Source organism: Pyrgilauda ruficollis, unplaced genomic scaffold (genome assembly GCF_017590135.1).
Source record: "Pyrgilauda ruficollis isolate IOZ18807 unplaced genomic scaffold, ASM1759013v1 scaffold31, whole genome shotgun sequence".
NCBI lineage: Eukaryota > Metazoa > Chordata > Aves > Passeriformes > Passeridae > Pyrgilauda > Pyrgilauda ruficollis.
In genome coordinates, this window is record NW_024524489.1 from 5,340,619 (window position 1) to 5,366,102 (window position 25,484).

General features: G+C 43.0%; 1 protein-coding gene across 1 annotated transcript in view; it reads right to left on the minus strand.

The window, feature by feature from the left end:
• Nucleotides 1–25,484, minus strand: part of CFAP61 (cilia and flagella associated protein 61) — a 90,626-nt gene that overhangs the window by 58,081 nt on the left and 7,061 nt on the right. Inside the window, exons 7-16 of the mRNA XM_041474028.1 lie at nucleotides 21,604–21,736; nucleotides 19,464–19,617; nucleotides 13,841–13,932; nucleotides 13,349–13,536; nucleotides 10,229–10,268; nucleotides 8,951–9,090; nucleotides 5,700–5,826; nucleotides 5,290–5,367; nucleotides 3,989–4,195; nucleotides 2,091–2,225 (exon numbers count right to left, since the gene is read on the minus strand). Coding sequence (XP_041329962.1) covers nucleotides 2,091–2,225; nucleotides 3,989–4,195; nucleotides 5,290–5,367; nucleotides 5,700–5,826; nucleotides 8,951–9,090; nucleotides 10,229–10,268; nucleotides 13,349–13,536; nucleotides 13,841–13,932; nucleotides 19,464–19,617; nucleotides 21,604–21,736 — 1,294 coding nt within the window. The remainder of the gene's footprint in view (nucleotides 1–2,090; nucleotides 2,226–3,988; nucleotides 4,196–5,289; nucleotides 5,368–5,699; nucleotides 5,827–8,950; nucleotides 9,091–10,228; nucleotides 10,269–13,348; nucleotides 13,537–13,840; nucleotides 13,933–19,463; nucleotides 19,618–21,603; nucleotides 21,737–25,484) is intronic.

Sequence of the window (25,484 nt, forward strand, 5' to 3'; positions counted from 1 at the left end):
AGAAGATATTTTCTCCTTACTCCTCTGCATGTGCTGGCCTCAGATATCTTCCCACTAATTCCTACTCCAGACTCTTAGTCTGCCTTTCACCTTTCTCCTTCCCTTCTCCACACTTTCCTCACAACATTGTTCTTCCATGTCCTTTTTCCCTCACTTCCCAGCCCGTTAGCATCTTCTACAACCAAAATGTGTTTCACCTTGTCTCACTGTGTTTCATAAGGTGACACTTCTCAGCCTTTCCATTCTGCAGAGCTAGCACATTTATCTCCTTGGTGAGACAGGTTGTTCTCTGCCTTACAGATTCCACCTTACTGTTTACAGTAGGTCTGAGAAGGCTTTTAATCACTACAAAAAAGGCAGAAAGATAATATTGTGCCTACTGAAACTTGGTTATATTAATTTATAAGACACACCTCAGTTTATTTGTAACTTCACTACAGTATTGGGCAAGGTAGGGCAAGATCATTGATGGGGATCAATCTTCCTTTATGAGGGATCTGAGCAGAGAGAGGGCAAGTGCCTTGTGCCTGGCTGCAATCCAAGGTCTAAAAGCAGCACCACCTCCTTACTCATGAGTACACCCAGTTTCCCATGGCAGCCTGCTCCTTATGTTACACAGCTTCCCAATGCAGGGTGACCAAAGGTCGCTTCATTCACTCAACAGAAGACTCAATTTAGCTTTACATGGTTTCAAGTTCTTGGTATTTCAGAGAAGCCAGCAGCAGCACCAGACTAGCTTTATCCTCAAGTTACGACCCAGCACTTAGCCCCAGATGTCCATTCTGATAGAGCACAGTCTGTCAAAAATCTATAATTCATGCAGAGGCAGATGCATGGATACTTGCCTGGCCTTGAGCTGGGGTTTTTCCAGTACAACTTAGCAAAAATTTCACACATTCTTTTGAATAGAAATCTAAATCTGAGATTTCAAACCATTATGCCACTACCTACAGAGAAGCTCAAAAAACCTCAGGAAGAACATGAGGAGACAAAAGATTTGCAAATTTTTCAAACACAGGATGTCTGTTATTTTCCAGCTTCAACAAAAACACTAAGATGAGCTCTTTTAGGAAGTGAGCAATCACTTTAAATATTAAGAATAAGAAACAGTTTAAAGAAAAGCATCAGAGTTTTTCATTCTGCAGATAAGAGAAAGGCAGGGATGTGCATGTGAAGGGAAGGCTGTTGAACAAAGCCAAACCCAGACCAACAGCCTTAGCCATGTTCTGGATTTCGCTTTGCCAGCTGCTGCCTAATTAAGAGTTTTAGGTGCCAAAACCTACTGACTAACTGAGAAAAGGACAGCTCTAAAAATATTATATGGAAGCCCATCTCAGCCAACTGGAAGTTAGTAGACAGACATAAAGCTCCCTAATTATGTTTCTCCACAAAATTACGACTACCTACTGAGAGAATCCATCACTAATTGTGTTTTTTCTAATATTTCAGCTTCACTAGTTACTCTTTTGAGGAATCACCTTCATGTCAAATTTTAGTTACTTAAAAAACATAAGAGAATGGGGTGCAAGTTATTTTAAAAATGAAATTTAAAGAGACTTTTCATTTAGAACCTCCAGGCCACACCAGTTCTTTGCAAGTAAAACCATTTGCTAGTGAAAACAACCTTTTCCTTTGCTATTAAGTCACTTGGTGTTTTAAGGGCATCTCATGCATGGAAGAAACTTGATTTTGGGACTGAAAGATAAAATGTACTGAAGCAATCTCTACAGAAAGAGACAACAGCATGATATTGTCTTTTTTCCGCTTGCAGAGCATGACACCTAAATAAAGCTAGCAGGAGCAAGGGCTCAGCAGCAGGCAGAGCATTTAGAAGACGTTGGGAGGCCATGACAAAGCGCTGCCATCGTGGGCAGCGGAGCGGGAAGGGCTCTGCTCCAGCAGCGTGTGCCGGGCTGCAGGCCCAGCCCGGCCGGGCGTGGCAGCAGAGCGGGATCGGGATCGCGCAGCCAGCGCGGCTGCTGTAATTAAGGAGCAGCCCGTGAGCACTGGGAGGTTAATGCCAGCCCATCTGCCAGGCCCCGCACGAGCTGGCACCGTGCCTCCCGCCTGCTGCCACTGCTGTTACCCACCTGATCCTTGGAGACTTGCTCCGACGGAGCGTTTTCGCCAAGCTCTTGCAGAGGATAGACAATCTGTCGTCTCGGCCGCACGGGAGCCATGTAATGAAGGGCAGATGTCAGGGAATGAGCACAGGGATGCTGGAACTGAAAGACAGCAATCCATATTTCAGCAGAGAGAATGTCAGAGCAGTGCATCACAGATGTCTGCTGCATGGCTTCACAAACACACAATTCTTAGGTCTGTTGGCTAAATCTGAGACAAAAATCAGCAAATAAACAAACATACTCAGAGCAGAGAAATGAATTGCAGATAATTCCTGACACTAATGAAGATAATTATGAGAGTAATTACATTACTATCTCTGTGGGAATGACAGATAAACAAGTGGTTTGGTTTATGGGATTTTTCAGCGCAAGTATTTTCCCCAGGAGGATATTTTTCTCCATAGTGATCATGAATCAGCTTGATTTGACCTCATTAAGCTGTGTTATCTGCTCACTGCTAACCTTTGCTCGCCTGGCAAGGAACGGAGATGAATTTATATAGAAATTCTATACTGACTGAAATGTCTGGTTCATCCAAGTGATAAATGTTAATAAACTGTCAGAAATTTGAAATTAACAAAACCCTAGCGCTCGTCTGAACAGCCGCGGTCATTAGAAATAGCTGAATCTGCCTATTGCACCATGACTGCCTCTGGCATAAGTGACAACATGAAAGGGAAGAAAATAAGAGAATTACAGGAAATACAGAATTAACATTAATGCAAACTAAATTACACTCAAGTGCCATTCTATCCACAAATACTAAAAACTTGAGGCTACTATGTTGAGAACTAAGTGAAATATCACACTTAGCACTTATTAGATAATAATATTAGATAACCTTAAGTAACTTAGAGTAACTCTGTAGCCTGGTAACAGTCAAAACTGGAATCACTGGTAAGATTTCGTTTCTCTTCCATCCAGTGCCATTAAACTGCATTTCTGTGAGTGCCTCTCAGAATCTGAAAGCCTAATGCTACACAGGAACATTGGTTCCTCACAGGAACATTTAGAGCTCCACAAAAGTGCATGGGAAAACACATCCTCCTGCAAATGTACCCAAGTCTAACCTGTCAAAGAGTTCCCATGTGAAAGCCAGTGGTGGTTTCAAAAACACCCAAGTCACCAAGGACAGAAGCCATCTCAGTCACCATCTAAACACCAGGTGCCCAGTCCAGCCAGCCAGGCAGAAGCCCAAGCTGGTATTCAGTCTCCAGGGGAAAATTCCATCTGTCTCAAGAAAGCCAGGTATGACCGAGGGATGAACTGCCCTTGGGATGCACCACATGTTTCCATCAGAGGTGCCAGGAGCCCGGGACAGACAGCAGCTTCAGACAGCATGAAAATTTTACCTTGTGTTCCCTTTTCTGACATGAGACTGATGACAAAACACATATGTGAGTGCTTCTGAATTACATTCTTCTGGGAAATGTATTTTCTCCACTGGAAGTTCAGTTTTTACAGTTCTCCCATGACACTTGCAGGAACACAAGTCCCCCCTTCAAATGCCAGTGAGGGTGAAACACACAAGGGTTTTTATAACACACATCTGGATGTGCTCAGGATGATCCCCTTGCATTTACTCAAGCTACATTACCCTTGTTGCTGGGCAGTGAGCCAAGGCCATTTCCACTCTCTGCCTCCCACCACACTTCCTGAAGACACCATGGATCACCACAATGGACACCATGGATCAGCCCTGCTATGCAAGAGCTGTGTCCACAGGTCTAGAATATGTCAGGCAGAAAGAAAAGAAGGTACAGTTTGCTGCAGATTGACAAGAAAATCCCTGTTTGCAGTCATTCATGGAAGCAAAGAAAAAATAAAGTGATAAAATATGGCAATATTTAATACAAGCTTACCTTGCTCTCCACATATTCTGGATAAATAGGGTAGTAAAGAGAAGATTTGTGACCCAAGCGAAGAATCTCCTTTAGAAAGTATTTTGCATAGTGATGAAATGCAGGATTCAAGACAAAGTGACAAAGATGTCCATGTTCCTCTTGCTGGTAGTCATTAAAATTAATGAAGTCCTCAATACTGTAATGTGATCGAATATACTCAATATCCTGCAAAATTAGGAATTTTTGAGTCAGCAGTGATCAGCAGCTACCTTGACAGGATTTTAGTAAATACCAACCAATGAGTCACCTTCTATCAATCAGGGAACTACCTTTGAAAACTGAAATCAAGTGTCTTTGAGAGCTGTCAACTGAAGGGCATTGAGTAAACAGATTTTTCTTGAAAATCTTGTCCTTGTATCAAAACCTCTCCCTTTATTTACAAGGAATGCACACCCAACCCTTACCCCACAATGCCTGATACAAGTTAACAGACACCCAAGATGGGGGTAAAAAACCCCACCTGTTCTTCTGCATTCAAGGCACAGAAGCCCAGGCTTTACCTCTCACCAAACTCCAGCTGAAAAAGGGAATTCCTCATGGCAGAGCTGTGTAAGTCCCTGTTGAAGTGATAAGCTGATATTTTTGCACATTTATTCACTCAATCTATCCTCTTAGGTCTTAATATAACCAAGAGAATTACTCTCAGAAACAGGAGTGACTGTTCTAGTGTGAAAACTAAGCATTAGAACTGCTGAACAACCTAAAATCCACCTTTTGAGTCCTAGCAGAATGCCACAAAAGTAAGACTTGGACAATGTCTACTATTCAATAATAATGTGCAATATCTTTTTTTACTACATTGGGGAATAGGCTTTTGTTTTCAAGTACATGATTCACAATCACTTAGACTTCACTGTTGGACAAAAAAGTTATGAAAGCAAATCTAGAAGAAGAATTACTGCTCTTTGTAGGATTTGTGGCAAAGCTGCTTACTGACTTGGAAAGTAGAAGGGAAAGAGGTGATTAAACACCTGTTTAGAGGCAGACTGACTTTGTGCTAAAGCACCAAAAAGTGCAGGAGGAAAACTTTCAGGACATAGCAGCAGCTTCTTAAAAGTAACAGGATCATTTTTTTTTATCTGTATGTCAATCATTATCTATGATCAGAGAAATAATACAGTGGGCATAGCCTAGACAGCTTCTACAAGAAGCATATTTACAGACACTTTGTTAGGCACAAGTACAGTGCCAAGCACAAAACTCAGTCTTACTGTGAGCACCAAGCACCACAGAGCTCATGGAACACAAACTGAATTTACCATTTCATCCCTAGTGACAGAAACACCAACGATTTGATCCAAAACTTCTGCTACAAAAGCCTGTATTGGCATCCCATCCTGCAAGATAAAGGCAACAGATGCACATTTCCAGTTTCAGTAGAATCTCTTTCTATGATAACCTTGTATTTCACCACAGAATCCCAGTTAAAACACTCTCCTCCCAGTGCAGCTCCCAGGCACCATCCCAGTTTAACCAGCCTGGTCCCCAAGAGGGCTCTGTTTGAGCCAGGTGTGTGGCTGGACTCTGGACCACACAGACCCTTCCTCACTGACACTTCAGTTTGGGTACAGCTGCTGCAGGAGTGCTACAAGCTCAGCCACTGCCTCAGTCCTGGGTTAAGTCCTGATCTTAGGACAGAACTGAACACCTATCAGCAACAAATACTCACTGGATCCCTGCGAGCCTCAGTGAATATCTTTGAGTCACTCCATATCCTTTCATTCAAGTGAAGACTTTCAACGAGCATTTTGACACCCTGTAGGTCACTGGTTGCTGCTTTTCTTACATGAAATGAACTACAAAAGGACAAAAAAAATTAAAATGGAAAAAAAAAAAAAAAAAATTAAGATTGACTCTGTGACAAAATAAGGACAACTGCCAAGCTTAAGACAACACACCCTTCACAAGTACCAACAACACCATTCAGAAATTGTAGCAGATAACTAAATAACACTTGTTCCAAAGGCAGATATGAACTCATTGCATGGTAATAGAAAAGATCAGAGCATCTACTTGAGACAACTCCAGAATCCTGCTTTATTTTGCTATTAAACACTCAGCCCAATTTATAACCCCAGGCATCACTTGTCTTCAAATGAGTAAAAGTCAGCAATAAAGGGAGGCAAAGAACCATAAAATGAATGTGGAATCTGTAGCTGAACATTGTGGCACATGGGGAAAAGAGCTAGATTAAAACAGGGAAAGGCAAGAAAAAAATTAGAAAAGGACAGAGAAAAATAAAACTGAGCCAGCTGTCATGGTACAAAGTAAAGCAAGAACATGAATTTCTCCAAGAACAAAATCACTAATTTTTGTGTTGTGCCTTGGTGCCTCAAGCAGTAAGACATGAGGATAAACCTGCATGACTGCAATGACTCTGCAGAGCGTGGAGTGCCAGTTTGTAATGACACAGTAGTGACCTGGTACCAGAATGCCTGTGCCACACATGGAACACCTTACTTACAGACAGCAGTAACCTGGCACTTAGCAAACATCTTCCCACTGAGTAGTTGAAAAGAAAATTTACTTCACACTGACAGTCTACAGCAGCTGAGGAGCTCTCCCAGTGAATGTCAAAGGCAGCAACCCCTTCCTAGATACACACAGCTCATGCAACCCACACTTGTGGAGCGCTCTTCAAGAAGCTGAACTACAGCTTCAGTTCCAAGAAATAAGTTCTTTCTTACTCACAGACAAAAAGTTGTGATTCACATAGTATAATGTTTTTATTCCTGTTCTTCTGGCTTTCAGTTTAAAAGTGGATGTGCTATTCTTCAGCCTCAGTCACATTGAGAGACATCTTGTGGAATACAAGCTTAATGAATAGCACTGGTACCTTAAACCAAGATTCTGGTATGTTATGAGAAATTTCACAGCTGAATTCACTGACCATTTTTGAGTGCTCAAAAGCACACATTTGGTTACTAAATTACAAACTAATCCTGACCTTCTAAGTGAGCATCAGCTGAGCTTCTGCAGCTTCTCACACGTTTCCACTGTTGATTGCAAAACCTCCTGAAGCTGAGAGCTGCAGCTCACTCAGCTCACTTTGGAGGAGTGTGCCCACGTCTCACCCTCCCCAGCCCATCCCACCAGCTTTGCCCCACCCATGCCCCAGGGGAAGCAGCTGTGCCTACATCTCGAGCGTGACAAAAGCTCACTGTGCGAGAAGTTGAAACTGCTTTTTTAAAAAAAAAAAAAAAAAGCAGATCCACAGATCCACCAGCTCCAATGGGGTTATGGAACAGGAAGGAGGACTATCCAAGGTCTGTACTCGTTTCTCTCCCAGCAATGAATTAACTCATTCTAGATGCTCAAGTCCTTTGACTGCTCAGAGACAAGGACACTATTATTATTATGCTTTTTAGTGAAAATTGAGGGAAAGTACCCATTAAGAACTTCAGCCTATGCCTTGTCATCTGTTATTTTTTTCTCCTTCACTGTTAAGTAGCAGACTCACTGTTCCATTTGCTGCACTCTTGCTTTTTGTGTACTTAACACTTTTTCTTATTCCTTTTTACTACCTGTACTAATCAAGAGCTCATTTTGTGCCTGTGCCTCTTGTGACTTTGCCCTTTCACGTCTTCATATTCCCCTCTTCTTACCCCGTTTTTCTTTTAGTCCATTTTCTGTGGCTTCCTTTTCACTCACATGCTTTTGAAAGCCGTAGGTGCAAGTACAACGCGTTGATCTTTCACTTTCACAGATTTTGGTTATTTCCAAGAGGGTATCTGCTGTTGCAGCCTGTGGGTTTTGTTCTGCAGAAACTTTCCAAAAGCTTACTCTGGTTTCTCCCAAAGCTTTTCTGATCATGAACCTCAACGAGCAGCTATTTTCCCTTACTTTCCTGCAAAGCTGCAGGGGGATTTGGAAAATGCTACTGATGACCCTATTTTGTTTTCATGAAAGACTGGTGTAATTTGGAATATGCACAATGTAATCAGGACGGTAACTTTTTTTTAAAGAGCCTTGATAACAACTTGAATTTTGCCCAAAATTGTAAGAGGACATATGACTCCCAACCCTACTGGTGGATTATTGAGCAGCTGGGCCTGAGATTACCAGGAATTACTCCAGCACTTCTCTCTCCAGCCAGCTGGATTTTTACTCAGGACCCAGAAGGAGAAGTTTCATCCCAGGGCAAAAAGCTTCTGCCTCAGTCCAAGAGTAACTGGCCAGCTCCTGCATGAAGTATTTGTGTACCACCAGAGGTAATTAGGTACACAATTAAACCTAGAAGTACTTTGCTAAAACCACACAGTATTTAGGTACATTAGGACTAAAACCAAAAAAAAAGAAAATCTTTAACTACACCACAATTTAAACTTGGTGTTTGGGCCAGAATAGGATTTATATACAAGCAAAGCTACGGAAAATTCATTCCACGTAGCAGAAGTCACAGCAAGAAAGGTTTGGTGTTGCAGTTCACTGATATCTAGGCTACAGAAGTTTTCAGATCATCACAGAAACTGCAGGCATGAAATAAATGATTCAACACCAAAAGTAAAAGATTATATAATATATATATAATTATATAGAGCAGGTACTCAACAGTGTTCCTGCTGTGATCTGTGTGTCCCAGAAACACATGACTATAGTTCTCTTAAGAAAGCTACAGCATATTTCTAAGAATTCAATCTACTCCAGGCTATCAGGTGCCAGTGTCACACAACCTGACCCATCCCCAAGGCCAAACACAGCACCATGCTTCTCTGCTGGCCTTGGCCCACAAGCAGGGAACTTGGAGCCACCGGTCCACACCAATGTCCATCTTCCCTACCTTAGTATGGCATACACAAATCCCAAATGAATCCTCTCACTGCACTTGGGTTCTGCTGAGAGGACACTCCCTACAAATGCTGGCAGGTGTGTCCCACAGCAGCCCAGAGCACAGCAGGGCTGTCCCAAGGCATGACTCACGTGAGCAATCCTGCCCGGTGGAACACGTACAGCTCCCGACCCAGCCTGGAAGTGCAGGAAGGGACAGCCCGAACAAAGCTCTGGATCAAGGGGAACTCTGGGACATGATGTGGCACCAGGATGACACACAAGTCTCTGTCCTGAAAGACATTGGCAGACAATAAAAGTGTTTTCTAAGCTTTACCCAAATCCCTCTGAGGGGACAGACAGCCCTGAAAGCGGGGTTTACACTGCACACCACCAAGCACTGCTCTGCCCGGGCAGCATCAAGGAACTGACAGCTCAGAAACGGCTTCACTTCAAGCAAACTGTGGGATGAACCTTCCTTACTGCATCTGGTAATTCCATTGTGACATTCTCTTTCAAAGACTAACATTGTTGGATGGATAAATTACATAAATTTGAAATGCTTTTTGGGTCAGCTCTCTCTAGGAACTCTCTTTGGTGGTGAGCAGTGTTTTTGAATGTGCTGGTTCTTAGGGCCAAGACAGTGTCTCTGGTACCCAGGCCTGTCTCTAAGGCACACTGCCATGCAGTTATTTGTTACATGACTTTACACAGGGCATCAGTGGGAAATAGCTACTGCACTGTGAATCCACAGTGCCACAGTTCAGTCTGTAGGTAAATATTATGAATCTCCTTAATACCATTGTTTTACAGGTTTTAACTCCATCTCCTTTAATAAATTGTGCTGATTTTGTTTTTAATGTAAGCATGGTCTGGATCTGTACATGGTTTTAGAGGAGTTCGAAGCATTTCTTTTTCTAAACCTGCATCTTAGAGAAGTCCCTGTGGAACATAAACTAGGGAGACTATTTACAAGAGCACACAGTGGCAGGGAAATGCCTTTACACTGACAGAGAGCAGGTTTAGATTACGTTGCACAGAAAAATTCTTCCCTGTGAGTGTGAGGAGGCCCTGGCACAGGTTGCCCAGAGAAGATGTGGCTGCTCCATCACTAGAAGTGTCCAAGGACATGTTGGACAAGGCTTGGAGGAATATGGTCTAGTGGAAGAGGCCCTGCCTATGGCATGGGTGGAAACTGGATGATCTTAAAGTTCCTTTCCAACCCAAACCATTCTAGGATAAACAGAGGACTTAGGTATGCATTCCATGAAGTCCAGAAGCAGACAAGGAGGGGAGTAGCTCAGCCCAGAGTAACCAGGCCCAGCACACTCATGTGGGGCAGACTCACTGGAGCAGTAGACCCACATCCCCTGGCTGCCAGCTGCACTGCTGTCCCACCACACAAAATCATTCCAACTTTGTTATACTCACTGGGAAAACGTTGAAAGCATAATGCAGAAAATCCAGTGACCTGCAACCAAGAGCAAATATAGGCAAATAAAGCACATATCAGAATGATCTCATACACTGTGATATTGACATCCCTGCAAGTGCAGGAACATTTATCCAGAGCTGATCAGACAATCCCAATAGATCATCAATAATCAATGTTGCATGCTGCACAGCAATTTCTGACTCCTAGTGCTTAAAGCATCATTATTAACAAGAATAACCAGGATGTTTGACATAATACATGAGGCTCCTCACTAAAAGGGCAGGGGGAGGAACTAACAAAACATTGGCCCTCATGTTGTTGACTCCAGCCTCTTAAGAAGCTATTCCTGGACTATCACAGCAGCATTAGTATATAGCAAATATTACTTCAGGTTACAAACAGTTGTTGCTATGTTCTACAGTATTTTCAGCCAGCACCAAGGGCTCTGTGACTTTTCACTCAGGAAAACCTGCCCGATGTGCTCTGACAGACTAACAGGAACATCAATACTTAGAATTGTTTTTAAACACTTCTTTTCACTTCTCATCCACTGACTTAGAGCTGTCCCAGTCTCTTTTCCATGGTGACAGCAAATTGTGACATTTCAGTTTAAAAAGACTTGAGAAATCTCACCAAAGCCCTGCTGTTTCTCCCATGTCTAAGTCTATCAAAGAGCTCAAAACCCAGTTATGCTGAAGTTTCATTAAACACTTTTCCACCACACAAGATGTATATTCTGAAGAAATTCATACAGATACATGTTACCTTATGAATACTGATAAATCCCCTCCTCCTTTCAGAACTGTAATTAAACTCCCTTTAATTACCTCTTTAATAATATTACTTAAAAGAGAAATAATTTCCAATTGCAATATCTATGCCTGAATGTAAACTTAAAGCTGCAAGTACGGATCAGGATTCGGGCATTATATATTCACCTATATAATATGTAACGAAGACTAGTTAACAGAATAGCTAATCAGGGGAAAGGAAAATACCATTGCAACTATACTGCACTGTAATTTTCTCTCTGGTATCTGGGACCTTGTTGGCAGCAAGGACCACAAGAATTGAGGTGGGAGATTTTTCAGGGGGCTTAGAAAAGTATCAAATATCAACAGATAAGCCAGTAGTTCAGTTCCTTGACATTTCACTCTCAATGCACTAACAAGACAAATAACAGCTCTGGCTTTAGGAGATGGAAACATTTAGCAGCTTTAGTGGGTAACAACTCCCAAGGAGCAAACTTCCCTCAGGGCTAAGATGCAATCACACCTACACTTCAAGCCAACTTCTATTTCTGGGTGCATGCTGTGCAAGGCCTCAGGACAAGATTCCAGGAGGCAGCCAGCATCATCTTGTGCCCTCCTTCACATGTATTTGCTTTGCTAATATTTCTTATTACAGGCAGGTAGATCAAGCAAAGGCAAGCCAGAGAAGCATACAAGCAAAATGTTTGACAACACCAAGATCTACAGACTCCTCAGCTCTGCATAAGGCAATCTTAGGAAAAGTCTTCAGACAGGAATGCTGTCTCCTCCAGATACCAATCTTGGAAACAAAACTGCTTCACAGATGCCTCCAGGTAAAAAAACCCGGGAGCACAGCATTGAATGATAAATGCAGTGAGAAATGTCTTGAACAGAAACAGCAAACAAAGCACAGAGCTCAGGAGGCAAAAAAACAGACAGATCCTTAGGACAGGAAACTATGAGCAGAGAACTCAAGAAGTCTACAGTGAGATTACTTACTGACATAAATCTCTAGCAAAGCTCTGAACTGCTGTTTCAGTATAATGGAATCATTCCAGAGCAAGCCCCTGACTCACTAATATTTTAATATAAAGCGTTCTTATTCTGCAATAAGTATCTTACTTGAATTTTTACACTAGATTGTCCCTCAAATGTTCTGGCCCAGTCTCTCAGCAGTGCAATTGTTCTTATCACACATTAGCTGGTCAGTGTTTCTAAGTACAACAAAGATCTTCTATGCTGACTTCCAGCACCTCACTAATTAAACTGGTTCTTAACAAACATGAGCTCTGTTACTGGGTACATCACTTGGGAAATACATATACAAAAGGCAATGTCTTTGCTTTGTTTTGGTAACTTTGTATATTTGAATTTGCAGCAGATTCAGTGTTCAGTCCCCTTGGGTAGGTGCCCTCCTTAATCAAGAAACTGCTCAATAAATAGAACCAGTTTTGAAGGAATTCTCATTTTTCTTCTCAGTGAAGTTTACTCTTACACTTCTTTTAAGACAGAGTTCAGAAGGTGCTACTCACCAATGACTGAGTAGACAGATATTTGTTCAAACTGTACTACACATGTTCAGTTCATCTATCAAGCCCTTACTCCTGATGCCTGCTGTCTGCAGATATGACATGGATTTGAAAGCATGGAAGATCCTGGGTGTGCTCAGATGCTTCGTCTATTCTTTCTCTTCCTTTCCACCATCACATTGAAAAGGAAGAAAGTTCCTGGAAAAGTTTCTGCTGGTGTGGTTGAATATATATGTGGTTGAATATATTCTGCTGGTGTGGAGAGAAATTTTAGAAAAAAAAGTCTAAACCCCATTTATAGCCCTATTCTAATCCACCAGGATGTAAGAGTGTGAGGTCAGCGCAGCAATTGTGTTAAGAGAAAATCCTGTTGTCTCCCCTAGCTGTAGAGGATTCTAGAAAACAGAATAATTTCTTTCAGTGACTGGACACAGTGTTTAGAATGGGAACATTTACCTGCAGAGCTAAGAACAGCTTTATTGCCTCATGCAATGAGATGAGAACTACTCTAACATGTAGCTCCTCTTGCAGCTAGCCAACTTCAGAATGAGTGTCTCCACAGAAGGAAACAGCAGCCTTTTTCCACAACCTCAACTCACATTTTTTCCAACAAAAATGAATTCTTCACGTTTTGCCCCCACAGACCTGTCAAAGTTAGGAAGTTTCAAGCAGAGGTTGAAATGTTATTACTGAAGATAAAAGAAGCAGACAAGAAAGAGGCCAGAAAAAATCCCATCTAACCACTGCAGGTGCTGTCACTTTCTGATTTGTCCTGAAAACATAACCTTGAAAATGGTTATTAATGGGAAAGCAGTGACTCTTCCTCTGTACTTACCTAGTTTCATACTTCTCATCGATACAAAACAGACGGATACAGAAAACATTTGAAGCTCCTCTGTACACAGGATGCAAATCCCCCTCCTGATCAGTCTCCAGCAGAGGTGCTGCTGAGCCTTTAGAGCCTATGTTGGTCACATTACCTACCGGCAGTTCAGTCTGGGAAACGGTCACAGCTCCATCTTTCTGCAACAATAACACACAAGGGCTCACTTACAACACTTCACAGAGTGTTTTTATTAGTTAAGCCCCATCCTTTCTCTCCTGTCTGCAACCCTTTCTTCCCACTCTCATGGGAAGAACTGGATGGGTAAACTCACCTCTGATCCCCTCCCTCCAGGCCCCAGCCAGAGCAGCTTCTGACCCGTGCCCCACAGCAGAGGACAGGGCAGGAGGGAAACTCAGCAGTATTTGCTTGTCCTCATCTCTGCCAGCCTTGCTCCGTATCAGCTCTGAGAGCCAGCAGCATTGCTGGGTGTAGCAGCATTACCTGCACAGCTGCATCTGCATCAGGAACCTGTTCCAAATTTTGAGAAGAAACAGGTTCTGGCTCTTGACTTGTTTGGTTGCTTTCATCTTCATCTGAGTACAGTAAAAGAGAAAGTGCATAAGGTTTAATAAAGTGAGCTTTACTCTCAGAATCACAGCAATAGCTGGACTGGGCCAGGCTACCTCTATCAAAAGGTTTCATTTTAACAACAACAGTTAAATCAGACCCTCCCACAGTTACTTGGCTAGAGCTTCATTAGACTATTTGATTTCAAAGCAAAAAAAGCCCAAAAATCCAGGAAATTTATTGTAAAATAAGACCTGAACAAGACCATTTGGAAGCAATTCCTAACTTGTGTTTATCCCTTGTCAAATCTTTACCCTATCTGAACTGAAAAACAGCAGTCAGTGTATTGACTGATATCTTAAGCCCCATGTGTTGCTAACTTGCTTTCTGGTGATCACAAGGACAAGCAAGGGCTCTTCATTCTCAGATTAGTTCTCCTAAAATAACTGAAATTCAGGTTAAATGAATTTAACAGAAAATTCAAAGCTCTTACTGGTGCAGTAAGAGACAAGAAACAGGGATTATAATTCCTTTATAAGTTTTACACAAGAAACTGTTGAGGTGTAGGTGTTGCTGCTGAAGAAAACACATCAGGCAAGGGCACCCTTGCATTTGGAAAATTCAGTAACATTAAGCAAGTCAAAGTTTCTGAGTTCCAAGAAGAACACAAAATAAGCTTCAGAAAACAAAGAATTCACCCCTTCTCCCTCTGAACTTTGCCTTGGAACACCCACATAAGCTACCTTCATAGACAGAAGCATTTCTTCACACAGTAATGGGCATAAAAAAAAAAAAAAACACCTCATAGGTTTAAAATAATTTAGCCAGAAGTAATTAGGAAAAAAATATATTGTCTCAAAATCTGTTTCTTTGTCAAAAAAAGAGTGCAGATGCAACATGCGGGGCAAGGAGAAATGTGGGGGTTAGGAATCATGGATTCTCTGGGGGTATCACAGATGTGAGCCTTCACAGAAATGATCAAATGTTGTCTTGATTAACCAGCTCCATTTCTCATTACCAACAGCCTTGCAGGTGTCAGAAGTTAATTAATACAAGTCTCTTGTTGTCATGTAAATATTGATATGCTGTTTCTGACTTCATACTAAAATGCAAATCCTTAATGGCTCCACCATCCACTCCTGTCAGACATGGCTGCATTGCTGTTTATAGACACACTGTACACGAGTGATGTGAAGAACTGCAATACTATCACTAAATCAAGTAAAGACCACAAACAAAGAAAATTAAAATAATTCTGTGATTGCTGGGTCGTTAGCTGAGGTACAGTCATCAGGATCAAGAAGCCAGTTCACCATGAGGCCTGATGAAAAGCCCTTGAATCATTCCCACTGCATCATGTTTTCTAGCAACTAATTCATGACACCATATAGAGTAACAACCAAATTACTGTAATTACCCTGAAACCTAAGTGGCATATCAGTACAGACTGTTGTATACTCTTTCATTATTATTCAGCATTACATTTTGAAAGGAAAAAAAATATCAACCTGTGGTCTCTACTTAAAAGCTAAAGAGCTTGAAAAAAATAGCCTTTTTATATGTAGGAACATAAAATTACAAAGGAATGCAGCCTGCATTTTAAAATTTCCAGCCTTCAGAGTCCATAAAGCCAAGTCCAGATCTTCTGTTGATGTCAGGTCACTGAACCTGCTCTGTCCTCACAGCAGGACACCATCCAGCAGCAAGTTTTCAATGCAGCCACTAAAGCAGCCTTCATGGAATGAGCATGGCTTTGCAATATCCACAAATGCAAACTACATGGGACTAACACCACAACAGATTTCAAGGACACAGGCTGGCCTTGATGTTGGAAAGGCTTAACAATGGACTACTGGGATGCAACTCTTCTATTCTAAAATGTGCAAAGCTACAACAAAAATTTTAACTAGTATTCCATGATAACAGAGTAAGTGTTCCTGAGCAGTGAATAGACAACTCTGCTATTAGGTTTCTAGTGTCTCTCTCTAGGAATCAGGCACCAGAGTTAGGCTCTCATCTTATGATACTCAAGTTTCTCCTCATGCGTCCAAGATCATGCCAGGTTTTTCATTTGGGGAGAGGGAGGGTGATCCCCTGTGGGGATTTGCCAGAGCTAAAGAACCGGCTGGTTTTGAAGGGCTAATCAGCTGGCTAAGTTTGGAGATTGACACCTGGTTAGACCACTAGAAGGAGTTAAACGTGCCCCTGTGCAAAAGTATATTTACTAATGAAGGAAACCCGGGAAAAACTCTTGGCTTCCAGCCTTTGAACAGGTTGGGCCGGGCTGGCCCTGTGCAGCTGAGCTCACACAGCCAGGTCAGTGCACTGCTGGGCTGGGATTTTTGCCACCTCACCATGCTGCTGGAACTGTCCTGGCACTGCGGGTGAGCGCACAGCCAGGACTGCTCGGCCAAGGCCAGCATGGCCAGGGTGATGCCGCAGAGCCGGGACTGCTCAGCCAAGGCCAGCACGGCCGGGGCAATGCCACACAGCTGGGAGTGCCACACAGCCGGGACTGCTCGGCCAAGGCCAGCACAGCCAGGGCAATGCTGCACAGCCGGGACCGCTCGGCCGAGGTCAGTGCAGCCACAGCCACACCACACGGCCAGGCAGTGCCACGCAACCATGACTATTTCAGCATGGCTCACAAAATGAGCTTTGTTAACTCTGGGACCAGCACCGGGAACGGCCCCATGGTCAGCGCTTGGGGCAGCCCTGAGGCTGGGAGAGGCCGAGGCCAGGAGCAGCCACGTGGCTGGGGCCATGCAGCCGGGATCAGAGCAGATAGCAGTGCCACATGGCCACAGCTATCTTAGAAAGACACGGAGGTGGTGCTGGCAGCAGCGCGACTTGCACGGTGCCAACGGAGACCACGTGACCAGCAGCAGGAGGCATGGCGAGCAATTTCCCTGAGGCAGAGTCTGGAAGAGATCAACCCTTCAGCGTTGCAGAACTCCATTAACAACCTGTTTCAGTTGATAAAGCTTGAGAACAAACGAACCTACAAACACCAATTCTCTCCCGAATCAGGAAAAGGAAAGAGTGAAGACATGTAGAGACAACAACATGGGACTTTGAGATCAGTGAAAAAAGTCCAATTCTAGATGGGAGCAGATTGAGGAGATGCCTTATTCTTGGGCTGAAATCCTCTTGTAAGGCTATAGAGAAGATATAATTGATACATCAGACTCTTTTCCCTGTAACTCATAGAAATGCATTAAGGGGATGTAGTGTTCTACCACAACTATAAGCCAAGGCACCAGTACTGAAGCAAATAAATATTACTGTAATCCAGTAAGAAACTTGAACAGAAAAGATGAGAAACTTTGCCTCAGAGGTAGTAATAGAAAACCTCTGTTCCCAGAGATGCATTAAAAGAACTTATGTTTTTATGCTAGAGCAGCTCATCCTTAAAATAGAGCCCTAATAAGTTGACATGGCCCATGAAAGCAGCTGTGAGATAGCTGCAAAGTATGGGAGGGACTTTTCACACTAGAAGATTTTTCCTTTCCCAGGCAGCTGATTCACTTTGACATTGAAGCCACAAGAGAACTGTTTCTTGTGGCAAAGTCCTCATAGCGTAGCAAGAGAGATTACTCTCCCTGAGTAGACTGAAGAAAGACCGTCCTAAGTTTTGTCTTCTTACATTGCCAGTGGGAAAGAAAAAAAGGTGGGGGGGACGAAAAGTGTTCTGAAGGTTTTATTCTGTTTATTTCTTATTATTTTTCTCTTAATTGGATTAATAAAGTTTTCTTTATACCCTTTAATGTTTGTGCCTGTTTTGCCCTCCTTCTCCTAATGCTTATCCCACAGCAAGAAAATAAGTAAATATATTCTAGTAAGTGCACTGGCACTTAGCCAGCGCTAGACCCACTACATAATTGGTGCATTGGCCAGGAAATTGAACAATTGGCAAGCCAAAACTTCTACAATCATTAATGATTTTCACTTAAGCTACCTGAAAGTCTACAAATATTTTTCCCTAGAGCTGCCCTTATTCCAAATAAAGGGATACTACTACTTTAATAAGTCTTACCTGAAGACAACCCACAGGACTGACACTACCATCAAAACTAATAAAGTTTTTAAATGGAGAGAGAAAAGAAGGGAGATAGATTCACACAACTGCTAACCATGCTGCTTAAAACATTTCTAAAAAGCACTCAGATGTCAGATTCTCAAAAAACTGAACAGAGCGCAGCTGCTCATGCTAAGCTTTAACATTTAGAACAAGTTCCATAGATTTTCTAAATGATAAAAAACACATAACAGCTGTATTTTCAAACCCTGTAACCACATTCTCACTGAAAAGCTCAGCAGCACACAATTTGCCAGAAAACACAGACCTACAGCTTGCAGGCTCTGGAGAAGGAGAGAGGACACCAGAACCAGGGACAGCCCTGGGATGGGTATGGTGGGAGACAGCCCTGGTGGTCAGTCACCTTGCCCAAGCCTCTGCTCAAGCAGGGTCACCCAGAGCAGACAGCCCAGGACTGGGCTCTGGCTCCTGAGTGATCTCGCTCCCTCCTCTGTCTCATTCCTCCTCCTACCCACATCTGTCACCTCTTCTGAACTAATACTCCTGGAGCTGCAGGAGCACAGGATCAAACAGGAGACAGACATCCTCCATCTCCTATGTGTAAGATGCTTCCTTGCAGGGAAGGGAAGTCCACAGGAGCAGCTACAAGACCTGTTCCTCTCCCTTTTCTGTTCTGTGACTGCCAGCTTCGAGGTACCAGCTGGTGACAGCCCTGCAGCTCCCTGGTTGCCTTTTTTGCTTGCTGCTTTGTGTTCAGAAAAGCAGATACATAACCTAGTGGTGGAGGTGTTTTATTCCACTACTGATAATTAGTAGATAGCAAGATGTTGCCCTTCTGCACAAAACACCCTTTGACACTGGAAAAAAAAAAAAAAGACAACAACTGTAAATCATTTACATGACACTTCTGTTCTACAAACAGGTGACATATTTGTGCTACTGGTTTTTATCACTCACAGGAAGCAGCTAGCACATGTGTTGTTGTATTGGGCCCAATATAAAAGCGGAATAAAGAGACAGTCCCTGATCTCCCAAAATCTTGTAACCCAGGAGACTGCAAACAATAAGCAAAGAGCAGAAGCTGAACCACAAGGAAAAAAGATGACATAAGTCAACAGGACAACATAACAGGCACAGTTAGCCAGCTGCTCAGCTACCAACAGACCTCACTTCTCCACCAGATTTTACAATCACATCTTCATTTAACAGCACAACTGTATCTGATAAACAGTATGTGCCACATGACAGCTTTCTGAAACTCCAAGCCCACATTTATCCCATAGTTAGTGCAGGCCAGCTTTCCACAAACAACGATCACTTCTGAGTCGGAGACCAGGGCCATCAAAATTCCCCTCCTCAATTAAAAAACACCAGGCATCCTACTTCAAACACAGGCATGGTAATTTGTGTTTTCTTCCTAGTGAACCTATATATCCTTTTCCAACCTTCTGCAAAACCTACTCAGAAGCCAGACACAAACACACCTTGAATTTATTTAGCACTTTAGAATACAGATACCTCCTTGAACGCTTGACTTCCGTGGCACTTTGGGAATGTCCTCAGGGTGTGGTTTACAGAGTCCATGGAAAGGCCCTAAGTCAAAACACTCTTGAAACAAGGAAACATTCACCTCAGAACATAAGCTCATGAATCCTACTGCAGTGCCACCAACCTGGAAGATAAAAACCACATTACATGAACATGTCATTCTAGGAAAGGACAAAAAAAATTAACAAAAAAAATGCCTGAAACATCAACTTATGTTCCATCTCTGACTGTGCCTAATGGAAAACTATAAAGGAACTATTTCAGCAAAAGTTAAAGATCCTCTTTTATTTTTTACTTGTAATGTATGTACTAGGGCCTCTACAGTAGATGTTCTAATTCTTTTTATAGCTATGCTTGCAAGAGTATTAGGCTTATATATATAGGCCAAATAATGACCTGGAGTTTCAGTAAAACTTTTGTTATGGCAAATACACCACATACTTCCAAACACATATCATTTTGTTTACAATGAACAGTCCAGATGAAGTAGAACCTGCATTCAGTTAGCTGTAATAGCTGGGTCATTACTGGACACTGATTTGGACCTAAATTTGGCTCAAACTGAAGGGTGTATTTAATTCTCCTAAGAAATTAACTCAAGAAATCTATTATGTATAATATAAGGAGTACCTAATGCAGTACGTGTTATTTGCAGCACTTACAAGCCCCAAATATTTCCGTGTTCTGAAGAAAATCCAAGAGCTAGTCTTAAAACCCAAATGCTTTGGCAAACATGAAAGTGATGGGATCCCTGCATTGGTGGCACCCACAGCACTCTGGATGACTGAATGCTGCTAGAGTTCTCAACAAGCTGCAGCTCTCAGCAAGACACACACTGGGACCAGGGAGAACTGGCATGCTGGAGAGTGTCTGGCTTTAACCTGGGACAAGTCTAGAAGAAGGAAGCTCCTAAATATTTAGTAGTGTATGCAACTTTCTCGTGAAACACATTATCAAAACACATTTTCTTTCCTCCTCAATACACATAATGAAAGTCTTTATGAACCTAATGAAAACTCAAATGCTGGATTTGTGCAGCTGCTTTATCAAGCCATCAGCACATCAATAAAGACTTTAAAAAGTGTGACGTTTAATTTTTCTGCCCTCAAAACAACAAGTGATTGTTTGTTTGCCTTGTTTGCGTAACCAACAAAGCCGGGGTGCCACAGTTGCCTGGCTGCTGTGTAATTTCAGGCCCAAGGCTCAGCAGAGGCTGATTAACCAATCCATCTACCATATGTGCAAAAAGAAGCTGCCAGCTTCCTTCTCCGCAGGGGAAGTTGGCATCCATCATGGTTTGCGTGGAGGTGCTTTCCCAGCCCGCTGTGGCAGTGGCAGCTGGGATAAACTGGGGGCTTGGAACACCTTTTGGTGGTCTCACATTGAGCTCTGAACATGCCACTGGAATGTCTTATTTATAGCACAATACAGCCTCTGCAATGTGCCATTACACTAATGCTGCATTGTTTCCCATTTGGCTCCCAATGGCAGTGATTACATGTTGCAATTTTATAAAACCATTTGCCACAAAAAGCAGATTTCAGGAATTAAGGAGGTTATATTGCCTATCAGCTTGCACTACCATGCACAATTACCAACACGTGAAAATCCTAACAGGGATTTTCTGCAGGATAACTATTACCACTCCTTTCTTATTTAAATTTATTCCTGGGCTTGTCTTCATTTCAGCAAAAATCTGTTTGAGCCAAGAGAAAAAAAATTATCTACAGGACTTAAAACTGTGAAAAGATTACTGGCTACTCATTTTCACAGGCAATATTAGCTTTCATTAGCTGGGAATGAAAACAGGTCAGCTATAATGCAAATGTCTAAAATGACAACATGGCTTCATCAACACAGTCTGTCCAAATTACTTGAAAATAATCTGCACAAGAACTGGGAATTGCTGCTTCATTTCTGAACTGGAAACATCCCTCCTGAGGACAGACACAAACTACATTGAGAAGGGTACTCACTGTGTGGGTATAGAGCATGAATTGTACTTTTCACAGGTGGGCTGGTGATTTTATCCCCTGAGCTAGAGTGAGCTGTCACACAGGACATAACTAAGGCTACAATCAGACAAAACCAGAGGTCGTGGCAGACTGACCTCACAAACAGCTGCCCGATTTTCTTCACCTTCACGTTCTAGGAGATCAACAAGGAGATATTCACCATAGGTTTCCTTCAGAGTCTCACTTTGAGGTGTCCAGATTAGCATGAGATCGTCATAATCTTCCAGCCTACAAAAAAGAGATCAGGTAATATCCTAAGGTTCTGCCATCAAGAGGACGTGATACTTCTGTTCTACTCCATTAACATATGGAAAAATATTACAAATACTTGTTCCAAAGTATTGCACCCACAAATCACTTCACCTAGGACACATTCCCAGTGCACACTAAAGTGGGAGTCTCAGCACCAGAGAGACAACCACACCCAAAAGCCAGCAGAACCCACGAAAATCGGCACTGCTCAGTGGTGATGCTTCTCTTGCCTTAAGAAAATATCCGGGAATCCCAGCTCAAAATTCTCCTGCCTCACTCTCCTACAACTGTAGTGGAGCACTCATACAGGTCCCAGCCTACATGGATTTTTATTTAAACAGGCAACAGAGACTCTTTCCCACTAGAGTGCTATTCATAACCAGGGTCAATCTAACTCTGAATAAGAAAATCCAGCAATTTTACCACAACAGTGGTAGAATTCATCAGTCACCCATGCTGAGACTACGGCACAAAGGTGGGTGCCAAACCAGCTTTAGCACTCAACTGCTATCAATAACATGAAGCCACTTGTATTTATCTCTTGGAAAAAGGCCAGAATTGAGTGGTGCAACCAAAAGCAGCAGAGAGGAACCTGCGGCTGTGTTGGGCTGCCAGAAGGAACAACTGCAACAAACTGCAGGGGAAACCCTCCCTGCTCTGGGCCGGGAGCAGGCGGCTACCTCGGCTACCACACCAACACCCCAGGAACACTCGCGCTGGGCCGTCCCGACGAGCCCGTCCGTCCCTGCTCCGGGCGGTCCCGCCGGGGGCTGGCGGAGCCCCGCGCGGTGACACCGGGGGCTGGCGGGGCCCCGCGCGGTGACACCGGGGGCTGGCGGGGCCCCGCGCGGTCTCTGCCGCCACCCCGCGGCCCCGCCAGGCACGGGCAGCGGCGCCGTCGCTTAGGATGCACAAACTCCTCATCTTCCTGCTCGGGAAGATGAAGTTCTCCCTGCAGGGAGAACCAGGAGCTTCAAGAGCTTCCCAGGGTTTTGGGAAAACTCCTGTTATGTTCCAGGGACCCAGTGCTCAGGTAGGGAAGTGCCTGTATGCGATACCTGTAAGTTGGAGACCATTGTTCTGCACAGGCAAGAATCCAGAAACAATAAACAGATTCTCAGTGCTACTCTTTATGTGTGTCTGGATTTGGAAGGAGCCTTAAAGAAAGCACATCTGGGCAAAAGAGGTTCTGTTTCTCATTGTATCAAACACTGTCCGAGTTCCGAAGCACTGCCTGACTCCAGCACAGGAGTGGTGGTCAGGGGGTCTCTGGATGCTTTTGCTGCTCCTGCACACCAGAATGGATGTGACCTCTGGGTAATACCACCTTTGTAACCAAGGCTTGGGATCCCTTGGATTCTGACCTTGCACCTGCCTTTTTTTTTTTCCCCTCAACTAAAATGAAGCTCCAGCAACAATGAAAACTCCATAAAAACTTACAGTAAATCATTCCTTATCCCTCAAACCAAAATGGTTACCCTCATCTTCTTCACAGGGAGTATCCCAAGGGGAAAATCTGCAGTGAGGTTTTCTATTATCAGAACATCACCACCTCAGCACAATTAATTAGTATAGCAAATCTCTTAATAAACTCTCAAACCTCAAAAAACCAAACAAAGAGGAGTAACAGAACAAGAGTGTATCCTAACTGAATCCTGTTATTTCATGGAGTCTGTAACAGACAGACACCTCCTCCAAATGGAACATTGTGCCAAGTGTTTTGAGTGCCCTGTGTCATTCTGCTCTGTGGGACACAGGACAAGATCACACACAAGGGTGCAGATGGCAGCTCCTGAAGACTGACCCTGTGACACACCCATTCACCTCCCTGCACACTACTCTGTAGGAGCACAACCATTTTGTTTATTCTGCTTTTAGTATCTTCCACCAGTACAATATTTAAGAAAGTAAGGAAACCCTCCCAGTAAGCTTTCCAATATAAAAACACCACAAAATTCCTCTACTGTGAGTGCAAGCACAGAGCTGCAAATTTGACTCTTGCCTAGAGGGCACAAACCCAAGCATGGCAGGATCTAGACAAGACACCAGCAAGAACCTTAAACATCAAAGCTTAGTGGGCTGCATTCTGACACACTGCAACAGCTCACAGTGTGGAAGCAGACTAACTTTGAAATGGATGGTTAAATGAAGTATCAGTTTACAGCTGCTTTTCCCCCTCTGTAAACAGGGGAAGAGGGTACAGAGATTAGGTTAATCTCCTCTCACTGCCCCAGAACATGTTGCTAGGCAGGTGGCGGCAGACATCATCCACAGAGGAGTCTCTAAGGGCTCCCACTGACTGTTACTATGGATGCCAGTGAAGCACAGGGGTGAATGCAGAGGGAAGGGAAAGGCAGAGCTCCTTCTGCAAACAGAAATTAGCCTTAGCAGTTATCCGCTGATGGACAACACTGAAGTAAGAATTTTGTATCACCACTGTGTAATTTCAGAGGAAAATCAGTTTCCCAGTTAATTTTCTATTAATACCAAAGCCATAAGCAATTTTTACTTTTTATAACAAACTACCAAAATCCCAGACAAGATGGTAGCTCCTATTGAGAATATTGCTATGGCCTAAGTGACATTTCCAGTCACGCAAAAGAACATTTCAATTGACAATGTCCAATGACCACTAAAAAAAAAAAAAAAAAAGCTTAAATTGAAAAAAAAGACAAACATGATAGTTGACACAAGACATACGGAAAGACTTTTAATCATCAGGCATTAACTCACCTACTGACACCTTCTCTATGTAAAAGTCCATTCACTTAGTTCTAGGTGATAGACAACTCAAAAGAAACATTCAAAAAGCCTAACAATTGTACATCGAGGTAGTATGAGAGAGATTTTTAACATATTGAAATATCCAGAGCTACAGCAGGAAGATGTGAAGCAGCAAAGGTCAGGCCTCAGGCCTTTTTCTTAAAATGCTCATAAGTCGAGCAACAGGAGGAGCATAAGCTGCAGACTGGCTTCCATGTGGTAAAATTCAATATATGCAATAAAACCTCTCTGAGACTGGTTTCTGTCAGAATGCAGCCCAAGCTGGCAGCATGAACCAGGCATAAATAAACAGTGTGGCTTTACCAATCAGACACATTCAATGCGGCATCACCATCTGCAAGCACTGGTCAGTACAGACCAACCCCCGCCCCAAATCCATACCATGTGCTAGAGTCTGCAAGGAATACACTTTTTCCCTAAACTTCAGGTTCCACTGCAGGCATCAGAAATGTTAATTTAATCACCACTCTGCTACCTAGCCTCAAAGAAACACTTATTTTTACTACCTGCAAAAACTCCAGAATAAATCAGAGTTAAATCAAACTGCTGCTTCATAAAACATTACCCTACCAGCAGTCTTCCCTCAGTGAAGAGAGCAAAAAGTAACCCAAAATTTGATGGATACATGTTCTATTTCAACCACACTACAAGGAAACAACAACAGGAAAACCACCAGGCCCCTGGGTCAGAAACTTGGCATTTCTCACATCCTGGATGCAATGCTAGCACAGGCAGAACACACATGGCAGGAAAAACCAAGAGTGGCAACAGCAGTCTAATTCAGAAGATCACAGAATAAACATCACTGACAAAAAATAGTCTTCCTACATTGTGAGAATCTATAAGATTAGAGGATTTTAGGAAAGTTGGGAAAAAGAAAAGCCTCAGAGACAGCAAGGATAGTGAAATGCTAAAGCAGCAGAAAAGATATATTGGCAGG